The sequence below is a fragment of the Archocentrus centrarchus genome, chromosome 12 (genome assembly GCF_007364275.1).
Source record: "Archocentrus centrarchus isolate MPI-CPG fArcCen1 chromosome 12, fArcCen1, whole genome shotgun sequence".
NCBI lineage: Eukaryota > Metazoa > Chordata > Actinopteri > Cichliformes > Cichlidae > Archocentrus > Archocentrus centrarchus.
Genome location: NC_044357.1, coordinates 9035753 through 9053053, shown reverse-complemented (window position 1 = coordinate 9053053; position 17301 = coordinate 9035753). Strand labels below are relative to the sequence as shown.

The 17301-nt window shown below is 39.5% G+C and overlaps 2 protein-coding genes across 2 annotated transcripts; one reads left to right on the top strand and one right to left on the bottom strand.

Moving 5' to 3' along the window:
• The first annotated feature begins 1037 nt into the window (after positions 1-1037).
• On the top strand, positions 1038-3100 carry LOC115789513 (ATP synthase subunit e, mitochondrial-like). The gene is made up of 4 exons (XM_030742958.1): positions 1038-1103; positions 1756-1810; positions 2840-2938; positions 3024-3100. The coding sequence occupies exons 1-4, from the start codon at positions 1068-1070 to the stop codon at positions 3047-3049; spliced, it is 216 nt and encodes a 71-aa protein (XP_030598818.1). The 5' UTR covers positions 1038-1067; the 3' UTR covers positions 3050-3100.
• A 543-nt stretch (positions 3101-3643) lies between these two features.
• pde6b (phosphodiesterase 6B, cGMP-specific, rod, beta) lies at positions 3644-14236 on the bottom strand. The gene is made up of 24 exons (XM_030743382.1): positions 14063-14236; positions 13706-13974; positions 13300-13611; positions 12179-12331; positions 11576-11665; positions 11329-11469; positions 11174-11248; positions 11017-11081; positions 10811-10877; positions 10657-10704; positions 10295-10444; positions 9947-10090; positions 9618-9683; positions 9307-9456; positions 8908-9015; positions 8662-8771; positions 8423-8510; positions 8224-8324; positions 7985-8092; positions 7845-7908; positions 7688-7762; positions 7096-7179; positions 6714-6867; positions 3644-5591 (listed from the first exon to the last, which is right to left on the bottom strand). The coding sequence occupies exons 2-24, from the start codon at positions 13862-13864 to the stop codon at positions 5536-5538; spliced, it is 2568 nt and encodes an 855-aa protein (XP_030599242.1). The 5' UTR covers positions 13865-13974; positions 14063-14236; the 3' UTR covers positions 3644-5535.
• Between the last annotated feature and the right edge of the window lie 3065 nt (positions 14237-17301).

Genomic DNA, 17301 nt, shown 5'->3' with positions numbered 1-17301 from the left:
ATTTCTGTTTCCATTTGTTCGATTTTTTTTCTTCTTTTTGACTTTAATTTATAAGTATGCTTTGAAGGCTTTGCAACCTTTTTAAGAATAATTACAGTATATCCTTAATAAGCAAAATGTTTTTTTTTTCCTTTTTAGCTGATGATGACTATATTATACTGTTTGTACATCCCTTCCTACATGGCGAATTCAAACTGTTGTCTTTTTCTAATCGAAGTTTTAGACAAATATTATTTTGTGCCAAACTACTTTTGATATGCTGTGTATACCATTATGAAATTTTTTTCTGTTTTTGGATCTTCTCCACACATTACAGTTTCTCCTGTTGTTGCAATAAGACAATACCTGAGAAAGACAATAAAGACACTTCAGAACTTCTCAAACTAATATGCACCGTTGTTTGATGCCTGCAAACTTGAGTAATGTGTGTTGAGGTGGATGAAGGATGGGCCCTCTGCGCATTTTTATTTATTTTTTAAGGGAATCAGTGGCATCTAGTGGCAGAATTAGAAACTAAAACCATTTCAAACTACGTTGACACTCGATTTTTGATTATAAAATTTAAAAAAATAAACACACAAACAAATCTTGGCAGATTTTATTGTCATAACCAAACACCACACTAAACCCTGTGATTTAACCCCCACCACCACCCCCATTTCTACTCATGTATAATACACTTTTTTGTTAATCCAAAAGTCAGAAATAACAGGAAAATGCAGTGTCAGGTCCAGTCATGTTTAGATCTTAGGTGATCCCCAAAGACACATTCTGTATTAGGATAAACTGTTTATAATTTTACACATTTCTGTCTATGATGTCACCAAATTGTATCGAATACCTCTGAGATTCTGACTTTTACAAATACTCCCCAAAACAAAACTAAATGTAAAATAAACTACACCTTAACTTAGCACTATTTGCACTGAAAGCAAAATAATGAAAGAAAAAAACTAAAAGTCTAGTTAAAATTTAGCTCTGATGAGCTTTATGTAAACTCTCCTGTCAAGGAGGGGGAAAAAAAAAACAATTTCCGCTTCGACCGGAAGTCACATCCTCGCTTCAACATGGTTCCTCCTGTCGCAGTGTCGCCGCTCATCAAGGTAAAACATTTGTTATGTGGCCTGTATATTGTTATTATTGTGAATTTAAATGGACTGATAGGTCTAAGCAATAGCTTCCCCCTAATACTCGCAGACTCCTGTGAAATCGTGGGGAATTGGAGTTGTTCTAGTAGCATGCTAGCTAGTGTTTGCTAGCAGTGACATTGAGAGGTGAGCGCTTCCTAGCAAGCAGCTGCATCTGCGGCATCTTACCCACCTGTCTGAGGCAGGTATTATGACTACTAATGTTGAGTCAAAAGAAAGTCATGTCGGCGAGCAGTGCTGTGGTTTTGCTCTGTATTTCAGCTGAAAGGTCAGAGACAAGCTGGACTTCGCCCCCGCCACGGCTCATTTGGCGCTGTTTATGTAGGTTTTTATCGAGTAATGACTTATTCTGTTAACTCGTGATCGCACACACGATGCTTTTGAATACGGACTACAGAATAAAGCATAAAATGTTGGCTATATGACATCGACTGGTGTTTGAAAGTGACAGTCGCGACAGAAAGGGCAGGATACGGCAGCAGAAATGAAGGAAAATAATATTTCTTTACATTTTGACATGTCGCAGCTCACACAATCATCTGGTTATTCACGTCTGTTTCGCTTGTTAACACGTCTGCATCTTTTCTTTTTTTTTCCCCCATTTCAGACGGCCAGATGGTCTGCCCTGCTGCTCGGCGTGATCTATGGCAAACAGAGGTTTGGTACGTCCATGCGTGCGCATGCACTGAGCATTGTCAGTATATCAGTGTCTGAACATAATGGGAAACAGTTGAACAAAAAATCAGGAAAGTTCACAGTTTGTGACAGATTAAAGGCATTTATTTTATTTAATTGATTTTAGAGATGCAGTTTTCTTGCCTCTGAAAAATATTGACAGATTCCTTGATCCTGTAGATGGAACAGGTAGGAAGCTGAAATACCATATGTGCCATCAGCTACAGATTGAAATACCTGTCACTTAGTATTCTTTTGATACATAATTAGCCATTTTTTGTGAGTGTGAGAGAGGACATGGATATGATCTTTTCCAAATCAAAAGTGGTGACCTTGATTCATTATGACAGAAGTTACCAGCAAAATACACCTCAGTGAAACCCAGCAACCACACACCAAAACAATTATAAAGAAACTAGCAGAAACAAAACCAGGCAGTGGGGTGATTTTGAGGACACCCTTACTGTCATCAAAGTCACTAGAATCACCAAATATCATAACACAGAGCGGTGATAAGAATCCGCCCAGAAACCATAAGTGGCTGCAACCTACATGGAAGGCCAAGAAGCAGTGGACACCAGTATGCTGAGCCACAAACATGCAGGAAGGTTTTCATCGGTGCCTGGGGCCCTAGCCAAGACCCAACAGCAGCCAGACAGCACAACCCAGTCCCACCCAGGCAGCATGGGCACCCAGAAAGAGGAGTCCACAGCACCGCACAAGTCAAGGGACAGCGAACAGACACAAAGCCCAGGAAGGACACCAGCCAGCACAACCAGGGTGCCAGGGCACAGCCCCAGCAGCACAGGATGCCCACCCGGGAATATGAGTGAATATAGGATATTAGTGTGCTATCTTATAACTCACAGGCTGTGATCTATAAAGTTTATGTAAATGTGGAAATGTCTCCATGGTCTGATACACACGTGTAAATGTTCATGAATAACACTGTGATCAAAACGCTTGGTACTAATATAAATACGCTAGTGATGGGCTTTGTTGTTATTCTTGATTAGACTACCTGAAGCCAATTGCCGAGGAGGAGAGGAGGGTCGAGGAAGCAGAGAAGAAGGCCAGAGAGGAGCAGGAACGCATCTACAAACAACTGTCTGAAGGTAACGCAGAATCATACACGGCCTTATTTTTTCCTTTTCATCCCAACATGTTTACATATTTCTGCTTCTTTTTCTGTCTCTGCAGCAAACTCTGACACCATCCTCAAATGAACCATTTCCTGATGTGTGTTGCTGAACAATAAATATTTTTCATGTAACATATTAAGTGTTCATCTTTTTTTTTTTCCTGGTATTAGTCTAGTCACTTCTTACCCTGAATTAAACTTTTTGAATCTTTTAGTTGCTTGAGACAAAGTAAGACTGTAACACATGTTTTACAACTAGAGCATGTAAGAGTGTGTGTGTGTGTGTGTACGTACGTACCTGTCCTTCAGTAGGAATTGAGCCTGGAGGAAGAGCATGGTTGTAATCCTGGCCTAGTTTAGCAGCAATCCCAGGATTGGGGTCAGGGACCAGTAGTAGAAAGTGCAGTGTTGACAGAAGCATTCCCTCAATACTCTTGTGTGTTGTGTAATATTGTAACCTTCATAATGAACTCTATGTTGCATTATAGCATTATATAGTGCATGCTCTTGCATTATAATCATGATGGCAGGGGTGCAACTCCTCAGATAACATCTAAAAGTAATAGAAGCTCGTGATATAAGCCAGTTCCAGTAGCAGGTGAAGAGTATGACCAAATTCCCACAATGTTGCTTCTTGGTAAGTTTCAGCTTCAGTATCACAGGCAATAAATCCACTTGGTTAAAAATACACTTGCTTTTATTGGGGTCATCACTGTACATATGGAGCACATGAGGAGGCAAGCTTTACAATACTGACTGAAAAGTAAATGAAGTCTATTTAAAAAAAAAAAATCACGGTTACATCCACAGCACATTTAGGTTGATTTATGGTCTAACATTACAGTCATCTTTAATAAACCCTCACCATAGCAGTTCCATATATGTAATACATTTAACTTTCTTTAAATCAAGCATGATAAATTTGTTATTCAGCTTTATGACTTTTGCTAGTGTTTGCAAATAACTAATTACAGGGCAGGCTCTTTAGCTTTAAACTAGAAAAATAGTTGGATATTCACAGGAAGTGGGACAGTATGTAGAAGTCTTTATACAAAGCTCAGTTGCTTCTTTATGCTGTTTCAAACAGCTCTGTGTCCTCATTGCCTTCAAGGCCTGCACTCAGGGATTGTAATAAGAATAGCCTGATGGTTCAGCGATTAGTGCTTTTGCCTTGCAGCACAACAGTCCTGAGTTTATGAATTGGTCGCGTGGAGTAGTTTGCATGTTCATGATTACTCGCACTGATCCCCAGTTGGTGCGCTCTGACTGACTCCTGGTCCTATTTGGGATGAGTCCAGCGCAGAGGGTAGTTTTCAAGTGGGGATTAATATAGTACAACTCACTCTTTAAACCAGTTTAAGTAAACTTGCCGATCCCAGTGTTTGATTACACTCATGCTGTAGCCCATCTTAGTTCATGCAGATATAAACAAGCACAATGAATTCAAATGAATCAGTTTTATGTGGAACCACCTGATTTCCTGTTCTTATTTAATAAGACATTTGTAATACTATATTTGTAAAATACATATCTGAGGCTACCGTCTCACACTCATAAACCACACACTGTTTATTTACAATATAAAGGCATCATGAATAAGCATCTACAGACTTGCTGACTGTAAACTTACAAGTGTTCGCTGTTAAACTCATTTTAAAAAGTTGTTACTGTAGCATCACTGAACATCTACCTTTGGCTTTCTGCAGTAAACAGACTCTCATTTGTAAATAGTATGTGACTGGAAGGAGTCAACATTGGATTACTTTTGGAATATGAATGAAAGGTGACTGTCTATGTTCTGTGAAAACTAAAATACTACAGTAGTAAATATATAGACAATTAAATCCCCAAACATAAATATTCTATAGAGGCCTGAGCATAAAAAATTAACACTGCACTCACGTTCTGTACGGGATTATTGTTTACAACACAGATGTAGGTTGTGTCCTCCTGAGATGTTTGCTATGTAAATAAACAGTTGTAAGAAGTTGGGGGGAAAAAATATAAAAGTTGGGGGTATTTGTACATTTGAGAAACACAACTTGCAACAAGCACACAGTACACAGACACACACACACCATCACTAACGTGAATCCTTGAGAGATAAGCAAACAATTTATAATGAGAGAAACCTGAAGTGTAAAAATCACCTTCACTCTTGATTCATAAAAGTACAATGATTTTAAGACAGGGAGCGGCAATTTATTCTCAAACGCGATCATGTGGTTGTTTGCTTTTTGGTTTCCGTTCCTCAGTTATGTCTTACCAAGATGTGGTCAGACTTGAACAAATTTTTTTGGCTCACCTGGTCATTGTCTCTTAAAGCTCTTAAAACTTTGCTGTCCTTGGTGATGATCGCTCCGTGTTCAGGTTTTTTCTTTTCCGACTGGAACCACTTTTCTGAAGAGGTACTACAGGGCCGTGCATTCAAATATCCATCCTCCTGACTTCATGACATTTTTTTTTTCCATTGCGGTGAGACTGCTTGACTGGCTGTGGTTCTTAGATAATTATGAACTCGGGCTGTTGTGTCTTCGTCGATCCCAGCGATGTAAACAGTTCTTTGGTCGTTTAGCACACAGAGCAGGTCTTGGAGCCCGACCCACCACTGGGGTTGTTTGCAGCTGCTGTTAAACAATTGAATATTCAACAAATGAGTCAGTATACAATTAAAGCACTAAAAACCAAATTATCACTTCTGTTGTGGCTAATTCTAATATACAGTATAAGTCTAATACATACTATAATCCAATCAATTAAACCTGATATTTAAATTAAAATAGATGCAGGTAACACTGTTTAAAAATGTTGGAAAAGTGGTGTAAAAACTAGCAACAAATTAAAAAAAAAAAAAGAAACCTGGTTGAACATCTCATGATTGAATAGCTCAACTGGTAATAGGTCACCAGCATGGTTAGGTATAAAAAGAACCCCCAGAGAAGTAAAAATGGAGGCAGTATAAAATCTCTGCAGGGGAGCCCTTCTAAAAACTACAACCTGTTGGTGGCTGTATCCACCAAGTCAATATTTACAACCTCTCAGCTGTGTTTAAAACAACAAGCTGGCTAAACCACCGTCAAATGTCCAATATTCCAATGTACCAAGAAAAAACCATCACCACCTCCTCCAGAGGTGCCTGAGCTCATTTAAGATAAACTGAGATGGCAAAAAAAAAAAAAAAAATAGTGGAAAACACCCCAAAATTTGAAATTATTTCTTTTTTGAAGATGCTGCATCCCCAGGCTAAAGAGGATTATCTGGCTTACTATCAGCATGCAGCTCAATGGTGTAGAGATGGATTAGTGCACATGGTATGAGTAACTTGCACATCTATGAAGGGTCCATTAATGCTGAATGGTAGTTGCAGGTTTGGGCACAACATATCGTGCTACCCAGGAAATTCTGCATGATTAAAAAAGCATGACTAACTAAAAAAAAAAAAAAGCCTCCATGCTGGCCAGACACCACAGACACACTAAACTGGACTAATTGGGCTCCTCAGTTCCTAATCACTTTTTAAAAAGAAGAGGTGATGCAACACATCTAGGGGGGTGGGGGGTGCTTGTGCCAGCTTTTGAAACATATTGCATCATTGTTGCCAGCAATATATTTACATTCCATCTCCTTTGGAAACATAAATTCTGTTTTTTGGGTTTGATGTTCTACCTCTCTGAGTCAAGCACCGATGGTAAAATTAGGTAGACGACAATTCATTTTAGGGGTGTGATTATTCTAAAGAAACGCTGTACCTTTACTGGCTGCTGCTGCCTCTTTAGCAGCTTTTGCTTCTTCAATGGCTTTGAGCTTAGCCTCATACTCCTCTTTTTTGGCATTCCACTCCTTCCTGTTGTTCAGGATGCCATCCAGCATGGGCTGGATTTGTGGGTGGAAGCGAGAAAACTCCTTAGAAGATAAGAGGCAAATAAGAATGGTCAGCATGGAGCAGTATAGATGAGGAGAGCCGTACACGGTTGGTGATGCTCCAGGAAAAAAAAAAAAAAAAGTAATAATAAAGGGGATTATTTGATGGTTTTAATGTGTTCAGACTGAGCAGGTTTTTGCAAGAAAAACACTGACAGGAACCCTGCAGTGCTCATATTCTGTAAGTGAGAATGCAATAATCAACATTACCTTGTAGACAAACGTGCAGACAAAGTCAATGAAACCACACTGTAGCTTTGGAAGCTCTGCCGCCTTGGTCCTGTCCATCATGGGCTGTTGGGAGAAACAAACATTTGCAGCAGTCAGAACTGTCTGTACCTACTCACATGCTTCTGGTTTCATATTGCAAGTGTAACTTCCGTCATCAGTCCTGCTGCTCTCAGTACAATGTTTTTGAGCAGCACTTGTTGCCGCAAAAAGAAAAAAAAATAACTCGCCTGCACTCTATCTGAACAATTTTTGTTTTTGTTACTTCAAACTTGTCTTATGTCATCCTTTTGTCCTCTGCTGAGTACTTCAGTTCCCGACAGGTGGGTTTCTGCTGAGCTACGTAAAGAGTGTGATGTCTAAAGTGATGTGTGTCTGGTTGTGGGCTGCCAAAGAGAGACTACAACTTTATTCTGGCCTTTGTGCATCTTTAACAGAAAGGTCAAGAGTAGCATGAGAATTAGAAAAATAAAAAAAAGAAAGAAATCAAATAAATATTTATACATATAAATAAAAAACAAGTACATCTTATTTTTTGTGAACACAAATACATTCCAGAAATGTATAAACTCACAATGGGTTGCTGTTCCAGCACTGTCCTCTCCAGGTCACCCTGCTCCCAAAACTCTGCTGCCACAGACAAGGCAACCTAAAAGACAGAGAAACACAATTATGCTGTAAAATAATACAAAATGAATACTAACACCACTAATAATTCCTGTGCTTCTCACCTTGCTCTGCACTTCCCAAGGCTTTGTGATAGCAGACAGGTCACATGCGGTCATCATCATGGCCCTGAAATGGAAAACAATTTGTAGGCTCACAGAAATGCACAGGAGCCAGTAACACTGTGCATGTTAGTTGCACTCACATGACAATCTCTTTTCTGGTTGTTTCTAGTGACAAGAAGTCGACCCATTTCTTTTCGTCCTCATATGTATGTGAGAGGTCCACAATCTTTTGGAACATGGTTCTCTTCCTAGAAAGGTGAAAAGAGAAGAATCGTTTAGTGTTCCTCTCGATTTTTCCATGAAACATTAGAAAAAGAGAGGGAAAAAAAACAGGCATTTATCAGTGAGTGAGGGCAGGCAAATGAGAAGTTGTACTGACTTGAAATAAAGAGCCAGGTCAGTGGCGATGATGGCAATGTCCATGAGATGAATCACATGGTCTACCTGTCGCCTGTTAAGGTTCTGGTAGATATTCAGTGACTGCACGGGAGGGAAGCAGAGAAATGTCATTAGCGATGGAATGAAAAATACAAATAACTTAAGTTACTATTATCTCTTGTTAGCATCTTCTTTGTCACCTCGTCAGACAAGAGGAACTTTCCAAACTCTAGATGGTGCCGTTCTAAAATGGAGGAGCCGTGCAACTTGGCCAGAGGGTTACCAGATCTGTTGAATAAAATTCCTCAGATACTTGCAGGATTTAACATGGGACTGACATCAGTTATCAGAAGAGTTTCTGTATATGAAAGACTTTCAAAAAATATTCCTCCCTAAAATCCAGTATCGGAAAAAACAAAAAGTTCTCTGAAGCACTTACTTGACCTGGTACAAGTTATTTGTTCCTCTGTGATCAATATCATGGAGGAAGCCTGCAGTTATCATGGCCATTACCTCCAAGTCAGTGTAGTATCGCTTCAGCATTCCTGTCTGAGCACACAGAGACGCAGACAATGCACAACATCAATGTGTCCGACTGCGACAGTGTTAAAAATATTACCATGTCTTGTATGAAAATGTTAATTTAAACTGAGCTAAATGGAGGCTAAAAAAATAAAAGAAATACCGTTAATAGTGTAAACATCGTCTGTCCAACATTGAAGCCATGACGCCAGTTGTGGTAGGTGATTCTTCTGTAGCCTTTACTGACTGAATACATGAAGCGAACCAGCACCTGACAGGAGAGCAGCAAATCATTAAAGCTGTTTAAAATCATTGCCGGGAGGTGGCCCAGGGGCAGACCCGGGACACGCTGGAGAGATTATGTTGCCCAAATAAGCTGCTGCCCCACGACCCAGCCCCGGATAAGCAAAAGAAAATGGATGGATGGATGGATGGATGGATGGATGGATGGATGGATGGATGGATGGATGGATGGATGGATGGATGGATAAAATCATCACAGCCCCTAAAGGTTGGCCATAAACTAAAGATAAAAATGCCCACCTATGTTTGTCTGCATTACCTCCTGAGGGACCTGGAACTTCTTGACCACACCAACTTCGTAGTACATCTGGATCCCGCACTTCACCAGCTCCATCTCTGTGCAGTTAAAATCCGAAAAACGGAACTCATAGATCTCAAACTTCTTAATCAGCGGAGGGAGGTCTTTTTTCTGTAAGGTAAACAGCAAATCCGTGGCACTGATAGTTGGATAGCTCCGACAACATTTTTCATCATAACTGTAGAGTCACTCAGAAATATATGGAAAAAGTCAAACTTATTCAGCAGCTTAAACCATACCGAGAGACACCACAGTACACAAGTTCGAATTACCAGGATAGCTAGGAGCTCGTCCTCTTCACAGTCTCTGGGTTCACAGTCATAGACCTCTCTGGTGTTCTGGGGGAAATGACAAAATCACTGATGTTATAGGTTTAAACTGAGGGAACAACAAGAGATACAAAGCTAGTAATTGTCAGTTAAGCCTCCCACAAAGTGAAACAAAATATAAAAATGTTAAATTTCTTCAGGTTTGATGTTGGACCCTTTGTAATGTCTTTTGCTGAGGCAGGATGAGGTGAGTTCAGCTGAAGCTAGAAACCTAAGTGCTCCAGTGTCTATAATCACTTAACAGGTGGTGGGGGCAGTAAAACTGAACTGACCAGGATGTTCTGAATCTCATCATCTCGACATTTGACGTGGTAGAGCACCATGTCCTGAGCGATGTCTTTGCGGTTCTCGAGCTTGTTCATCTTGTCGTAAGTGTCTGTGTTCAGAGCTGACCATCCCAGGAACTGGGTCAAAGCCTGAGAAACAGGAACATCAGGAAAAGATCAGATCAGCATGTACATATACTGAACACATGAGGTACCAGAAGTGGACTGCACACGTAAACATAGAACAGATTTAAAACTTTATCTTCACAGATCACATTGGTGGAGCTTTATTTGCTTTTGCACAAAAGCATTTATGTGACAATGTGTTGTTGTGCATGTCAATATTAATATTACCTCCATGAGCTGTTCATCCTGATCATCAAAAGGTTTTCCATCTTTTCTGTTGTAAAATGTGGCCACACCTACTATCTCTTCCTTTTTGTTGACAATTGGCAGTGAGAGAACATTTTTTATTGTCCAACCACTGCTGTCCAGCGGCTCTTTCTGCAACACAGGGAAAAAAGCATGTCTCATGCTGTATGCCTTTATGGCAGCAGTTCTTCAGCTTTTTGGGTCCAGATATCAGAGTTTGAAAAATACAGCACCCCTTGGCTGTGGGTCACAGACCCCTGGGGGTTGCCAGACACTACTTTGATGGCAACAGCTCTACGAGGTAGGAGCTTCTTTTCTGGTCAGCAATGCTTAAAATCTCTTACCTGAAAATCGAATGTCTCATCAGCAGCCGCGTTCAAAATGTTACAAATCTGAGAGAGGGAACAGAACGACCTGATTGGTTTGGATGCTGAGTGAAATATTAATTAGGTTAAATTGGTTTGACAGCTTCTAGCAATGAATTAAAAACAAACTTACAAAACCGCTCTCGGCAACATAAGTAGGTAGGCCACTACTCAAAGCCCAGTGGTCTGCAGGTGGATTGCTATAAGACAGACAGGCAGTAAGTAAACAGATATAATCTGGGCTAATGACCACTCTTACAAAAACATTATTAATCTGTACATTTTCTTCCAAATGGCCACATTTTCAGCGTGTTCTCATCTCAATCTATAACTACTTACGGTATTACTTTGATGTCTTCCTTTCCATGTAAAATATAATCAATCACTTTGTAGAAGTTGACCTCCTAAAATAAAAACATAACAGAGATTAGAGAGAGATGTGACACCAAGCACAGCACTGATAATAATGTTAGATAAATGAAATAAAGGAACGTGCCCTGCCATCGGGAGTTACGGGGCCAGAGTAAGGTGGCTGCTCTCCCATCAGCACAGGCCACACATCAAAGAACTCCTGGAAGCAGAGAAGTAGTTAGTAACTTCATGATAAAAACGTGGCTTAACATCACACAAAGAAACAGGAAGAAACCACACCTTCTCCTTCGTCATGTCTAGTAAACCAACAGAGTAGCGGTCACAGTTGAGGTAGGCTCGGACTGTGTACAAGGCTTTGTGAAACTGTCGCTCGATGTCTGTCAGCTCTTCAAACACCTTGTTGGCTGACCATAGTAGCAGCTAGGAAATATGAGAAACATGGATTAAAGAAGGGTGAAAATGAGGGTGAAAACACTGCAGCAATATGCCTGTATTTGCATCAAATATAGCATATTATAATATGTACCTGCCCTTTACGTGTCTCACAGTTGTGGAGGTAACTCAGGTGGTAAATCTTCAAGTTCAAACTGGCAATTTTCAGATACTTCAAAAAAAGCTGAAAGGATGGATAAACGGGGTCCAAAAAAAATAGAAAAGCATCAGTAACAACAAAATTTGTGATCCAAAAAAACAGAAATGAAATAACACCGTGCTGCTGTTCCCTGTGCTCCTGCATATATAAATGTGACATTATTTTTGCTATGTTGAAATATTTTGATAGACATTTTTTGTAGTAAGATGTTTTCTTGTAAAGTGTATGGCATAGAAAAAATTCTTAATTCTGATATAATCCGATAATTTGCAGCACAGTTTCTTGTTTTGTGTATTTAAATATTGCCTGCATGAAACTGGGTCCATTCAGCTCAGGTTTATTTTCAAGAGAAAGGCAAGTTTTGCTTAACTATGATTAATGACCTCACACATATTACACATACTGCTGAACATGTGTAAAATTACACTAAGCATCACAAGGGATATACCGTTAACAGCCCAAAAGCCTCAGTGTTTAACCTGACTGCCTTAAACTAGGGGTAGATTATCCATGTGAACGTTTGTTGTTGGGACTCACATCTTCATCTTCGGCTGTGAAATATGGTCCCGTGGTCTTGTTCACAGCCATGATCACTGCCACCATGTCTTTGCCGTTGAGGATGGGTGCAGCAAGAACATTCCTGGTCTCGTAGTCTGTGAGTTCATCAACGAATGAGCTGAAGTGCTGGTTCTAAAATCCAGAAAAGAACACATATAGAGGTGCATTTGCAAACACTTGTGTATGGACAGCTCTGACATAGCAGAATGCTACAGGAGTCAAGAGTAGATTTATTAGGGAACAAAAAGTCTATTAGGCATTATAAGCAATTGTAGGCGGGTGTGTCGGTAACTGTTCGTGAAGAATGCACCATGTGGCCCAAAATCCCACAGCTGTATTTGATTTTCCGTTTGAAACTACAAAATGTATGATGCAAATTCCTGTTTTGTTAAAATAATGCTATAAAGGCATATACAAGGATATAAAGACAAGCTTTGGACAAACTCTATCAAAGTGAAGTGATCTGTTTTATATTCCTGCTGACTAAATGCGAGAGATATCTAATCCACAGCTAGAGCAGAGGCTGATGGGATCTGAAAATAAATGGATTATGTCTGACAAGGGGATTTACACCTTCACTTGGTCAACTGCAAAGCCATGATATAATAATATATGCACATATTTACAAAAACAAATAGTTACTAATAGTTACTATTGTAGTCTGATTTCAAAACACACTTTGACATGGTGAACATTTAGCTGATGTTTCCAGCTGTTCCCTAAAAAAATATTATTACAATATCCCTATTTTTTTCTTATATGAGGGGAACATTTCAGTTATCATGGGTCCCATGGAAGTGTTGCCTTTTTTCATAGGTGACCTTGGAGTTCTTGATCATGGGTAACATGCCATTGCCTTTAATTACATCTGTTCTTCTACACTTCCAGTGGGGAAAATATAAGTGAGAATATCAATCTTCGCTTGGACTGTGATATATTCATAACTGATTTCATTCTTAGTTATAGTCACTATGTGTCACCTGGGGGTGATCTAATATCATGAATCACACCTTGACAGACAGATTCATCATCTAAGCTTAGGAGGACCGTTCACTGGTGCATTCTTCCCCTCTAATTAATTAACCCTCGCTCCTCCTCACCTCTTTGACATTTTTCACATTAATAGGCTTCTTGGTCAGGGCAACATTGCCAACTATTCCCATGTCCAGCGGATACACGATCTCAGAGTCTGGCGGCACAATGCAGGCATCCAAATCGGACTCTTTGCTCACGTTGAAGAGTCGAGTGGCGAGCTCTCCCACGCCGTTCCGCTGGCGATACATGAACAAGCTGCAGCGGTCAGCAAGGATGAGCGCGCTGATTCTCTTCAGGATCTTGAGAACCACCTTTTCCATGTTGATGTTCTCCTGCATGTCTTTGATCAGGTCATACATAATTCTGCTTTCTTCAATCTTGGAAAAAAACAGAAAAATAACAAAAAAAATTTTTTTTTTTTTTAAAGATTGTTTACTTGCCAATAAACAAAAGATTAAAAATGTAATTTACCTGACTGAGCTCCCGAAACTGGCTGAAGTCGATCTGTTTTTCTGGGAGTCCTGAAACCTTTGACATGGTAGAAGAGTTCACCTTTTTGGCAAAGTATTGTTTAGCAAAATCAGGGTTCCCATTCAGGAACTTTTCCACATCTTCCTTTTGTACACCCATGGTTGCTTCTTCCTCTTCCAAATGTCCCTTTCGTCTCCCCCTTCAGCTCAGTGATCGAGCTCCCACTAGGTCCAACGCTGCTCCAAAGATGCTTCCTCCAACTTTCCTACCTAGAAACAAAAGGCAAAATAAGAAAAGCAACACTTGCTTGGTGACTACTTTCTAAGCTTTTCCCCTAAAGAAAGAATGAACTCTTACCCGGATATTACACAGGAAGGGGAGAAACAGAAGTGGACACATTCAAATGCAGGTTAAAAAAAATAAATTAATCCCCCCCCTTGTTAGTGGGATAAGCAGAGTGAGAGAGGGAGAGCCCTGAGGAGAAGGCAGAGGGCTGAATCCAAACAATCCCTCTGTCATCAGCAGATAGTGCTGAAGGTTAGCGGGGATCTGCCTACACTGAACACATCAGCTGATCACGTAGCACGGGCTATATAGGCCAAAGGATTCGGCCTCCATTGTGCTTCAGGACATTTAGTACATTGAAACCACAGACCACCAAAGCTGCGTTCAGTACTGCAAAGTAAAATATATGCTGTCATGTCCTGTGAGTAAATCCTATTTAAACTTAATGCAGTGGTTTTAAAACTACAGGAATGACCAGGGGAAAATATGGAGTGAAACAATATTTAATGATTTTTATTTTTTTTTAGGCAAAATAAACAAAAAGAAGCTTTCTGATGTATTAAACTTTACTAAAATTCCCCTTGGACTTTTTTTAATTTCATAAAAACGTGAAAACCACTGCATGAAAAAGCAGCATTTTAAGTCTTCTTCATTTTTCTCATCTTATTTGGACTGTACGCAGAATTTTTGATTGACAGACTGTTTCATATACTGTATGTGTTTTTAAACTGAAAGTTTAAGCACTCTGAAATCAATTAAATAACAAAATGAATGCCTTATTTTTAATTTCCTGGGCCAGTATAGATATTTAAAATGGCAATTTTAACAATAAATAAATAAATACAGGACAGTTAGGGTAGAGGCATTATACAAACAAACAAGTAAACAAGCATAAACCAAAAAGAAATAACAGCGAGTGTGGAGGATAGGAGTGTGACTGAAGATGTGTGTGTTTGAGTGTGTGGAAAAAAGAGAAAAAAATACATAATAAACTTAATAAATTATCTCAGTGTTGCAAGCAGAACTATAAAAATGAATATAATCATAACACATATTATATATTTGCAATAATTATAGTGATACAATCAATAATAGTAATAATGCTAATACTAGTATTAACATTACTAAATGTACAAAATTATAGTATATATGTTTGCACATGCATGCATGTCCTTTGCCTTTCATATCATCTGTTTGTTTCTTACATTTTTCAGTTATATAAACTTCTAAAATGCTGGTTCTGTCTCTCTCAGGTCTACCTGTAAAAGCTCTTTAGTTCCTTATTAAACTGGAGCCCCTCTTTATAAGCCCTGTTTAGTTAGAATGCTGCCTGATGAGCTCAGCACCCAAACTCTGCAGTCTTTAAACCTGTAATGCACATACGGAGAGTGGAAAAAGAGACGCTCTGTGCTTCTGTGGGAAAATTAATCCTTTCATTCAGAGCAGGGAGGTCCTGTCTATAATAAGGTTTCATAAACACCTTAAACAAAAGGTCAAATACATAATCTTCTTCCACTATAATAGATTGCGGCAGGCACTCTGTGTGTGGGTTTGTGTGTGTGCGTATCTGTGCACATTCATGCGTGCGTGACTTAGAGTGATATGGGTTGGGAGGGGGGGTACTGATTTAGTTTGATAAGAATGTGTATTTAATGGGCAAGTGTTGTGTTACTCCATGCATCATTTATACAGGAATCACACATTCACCTGAGCCTCACCACTGTAAGTGCTCACCTGTGTGCTTTTTTTTTCCTTGCTTGAGTTTACCTGATGTGAACTCCTACAGTTATCTAAAATCTATAAATCACACCAGTAAGCCAAAGTCTCCCATCATGTTAGCAGCTCTGTGAACTACCAACCATTGCAACCACACAACTATAAACGCACTATAAAAACACTTGCACAACACATCTTAGTCATCTTAGTTTTTGATGTAGCTACATTACACATGCACATCTTGTCTAGTGTTAACGCCATTTTCTGGTTTTTACTGGTGCTGCTGGTGGGGCATCCTGAATGAACTCTCATAAATACAGGAAGTGGGAACTGGAATGTACCAAATGTTGCTACATCAGGGGGGTCCAATGGACGTATTTAGTTGAAATATGTTCACTTAAGGGCAGCATAGTGATGCAGTGGTTAGTAATGTTGCCCCACAGCAAGAAGGTCCTAGGTTTGAATCCATGCTGGGACCCATTTGTTTAAGCTGATAGTTTGCAGTGTTACTTCTGGTTACTTCAGATGAAGCCTGAGTTAAGTTCTGTTTCAGCTGGCCTCTTTGAAGCGGCCAAAGTGTATTATTTGGCTTTTTGGGTAAACTGAAGCCTACTTGCTTCCTTCTGCCTAAACCAGCGGTCCCTCACACTGTGCATCATCAAGCCCCTACTTAACGCTAATAGCTGTAATCAGAATGCTATAATGATAATCACAAATGAATTACACTGTTGCACAGTTATTATAAAGTGCCTTGAAATAAATATAGTTGTGAATTGGCACCATTTGAATGGAACAAAATTGAAAATCACTTTGTTTAACACATTTGCTCAGTATTGTTATCAGCACAACAAAGCACATATGAAGCTGATGTCAGAGTCATTTGCATTGCAGGGATCATAAACAAAGTAACATAAATTTTAACCTAGTAATGATTTGGATGAAAAGCCTTAGGGTTACTATAGTTAATCCTGACAAAGGAAAAATTGATGCCAATTCAGTATTTGAGATATTAATCTCTAAATCACACATGTAAGATTTATTTAAAAAAAACAAAAAACATGGGTTTAGTACATAAACAAATTTTAAAAAGCTTGAAAATATAACATCTTTATTCACATTTACTTTCTTACAATTGCAATGCTGGCATCCACCACAAGATGGCAACAGACTGCTAGAGCCTGCAGGCAGAGATAACCACACACAGAATGGGCGGCACAAACAAATGCATTGCAAAGTGTTGCCAAATGTGATTAACAGACTTCCCCGCACGTTTCAGTTTGCTCTTCATTCTGGGGGTTTCCAGTTCCTCTGGACATGGCAGCAAATTAGCAACAATGATCTCCAGATTGACACCGTGACGTTACAGTTTATGGTAATAACAAACAATTTTGCTCAAATAAGCAAGATCAGATTTATACCAAAAACATCTTACATTGAGGAGAGAAACCACAAGACCTGCACATGCTGCCTGTTCACTGCAGACAGGTCCACAGACCAAAACAGCCGGGAACAACACAATGAGTGATTGATAGAAAATGACCTGAAGATCAGTCTTGAGATATAGTCATACAAAGCACTTCAGAGTCACAGGATGA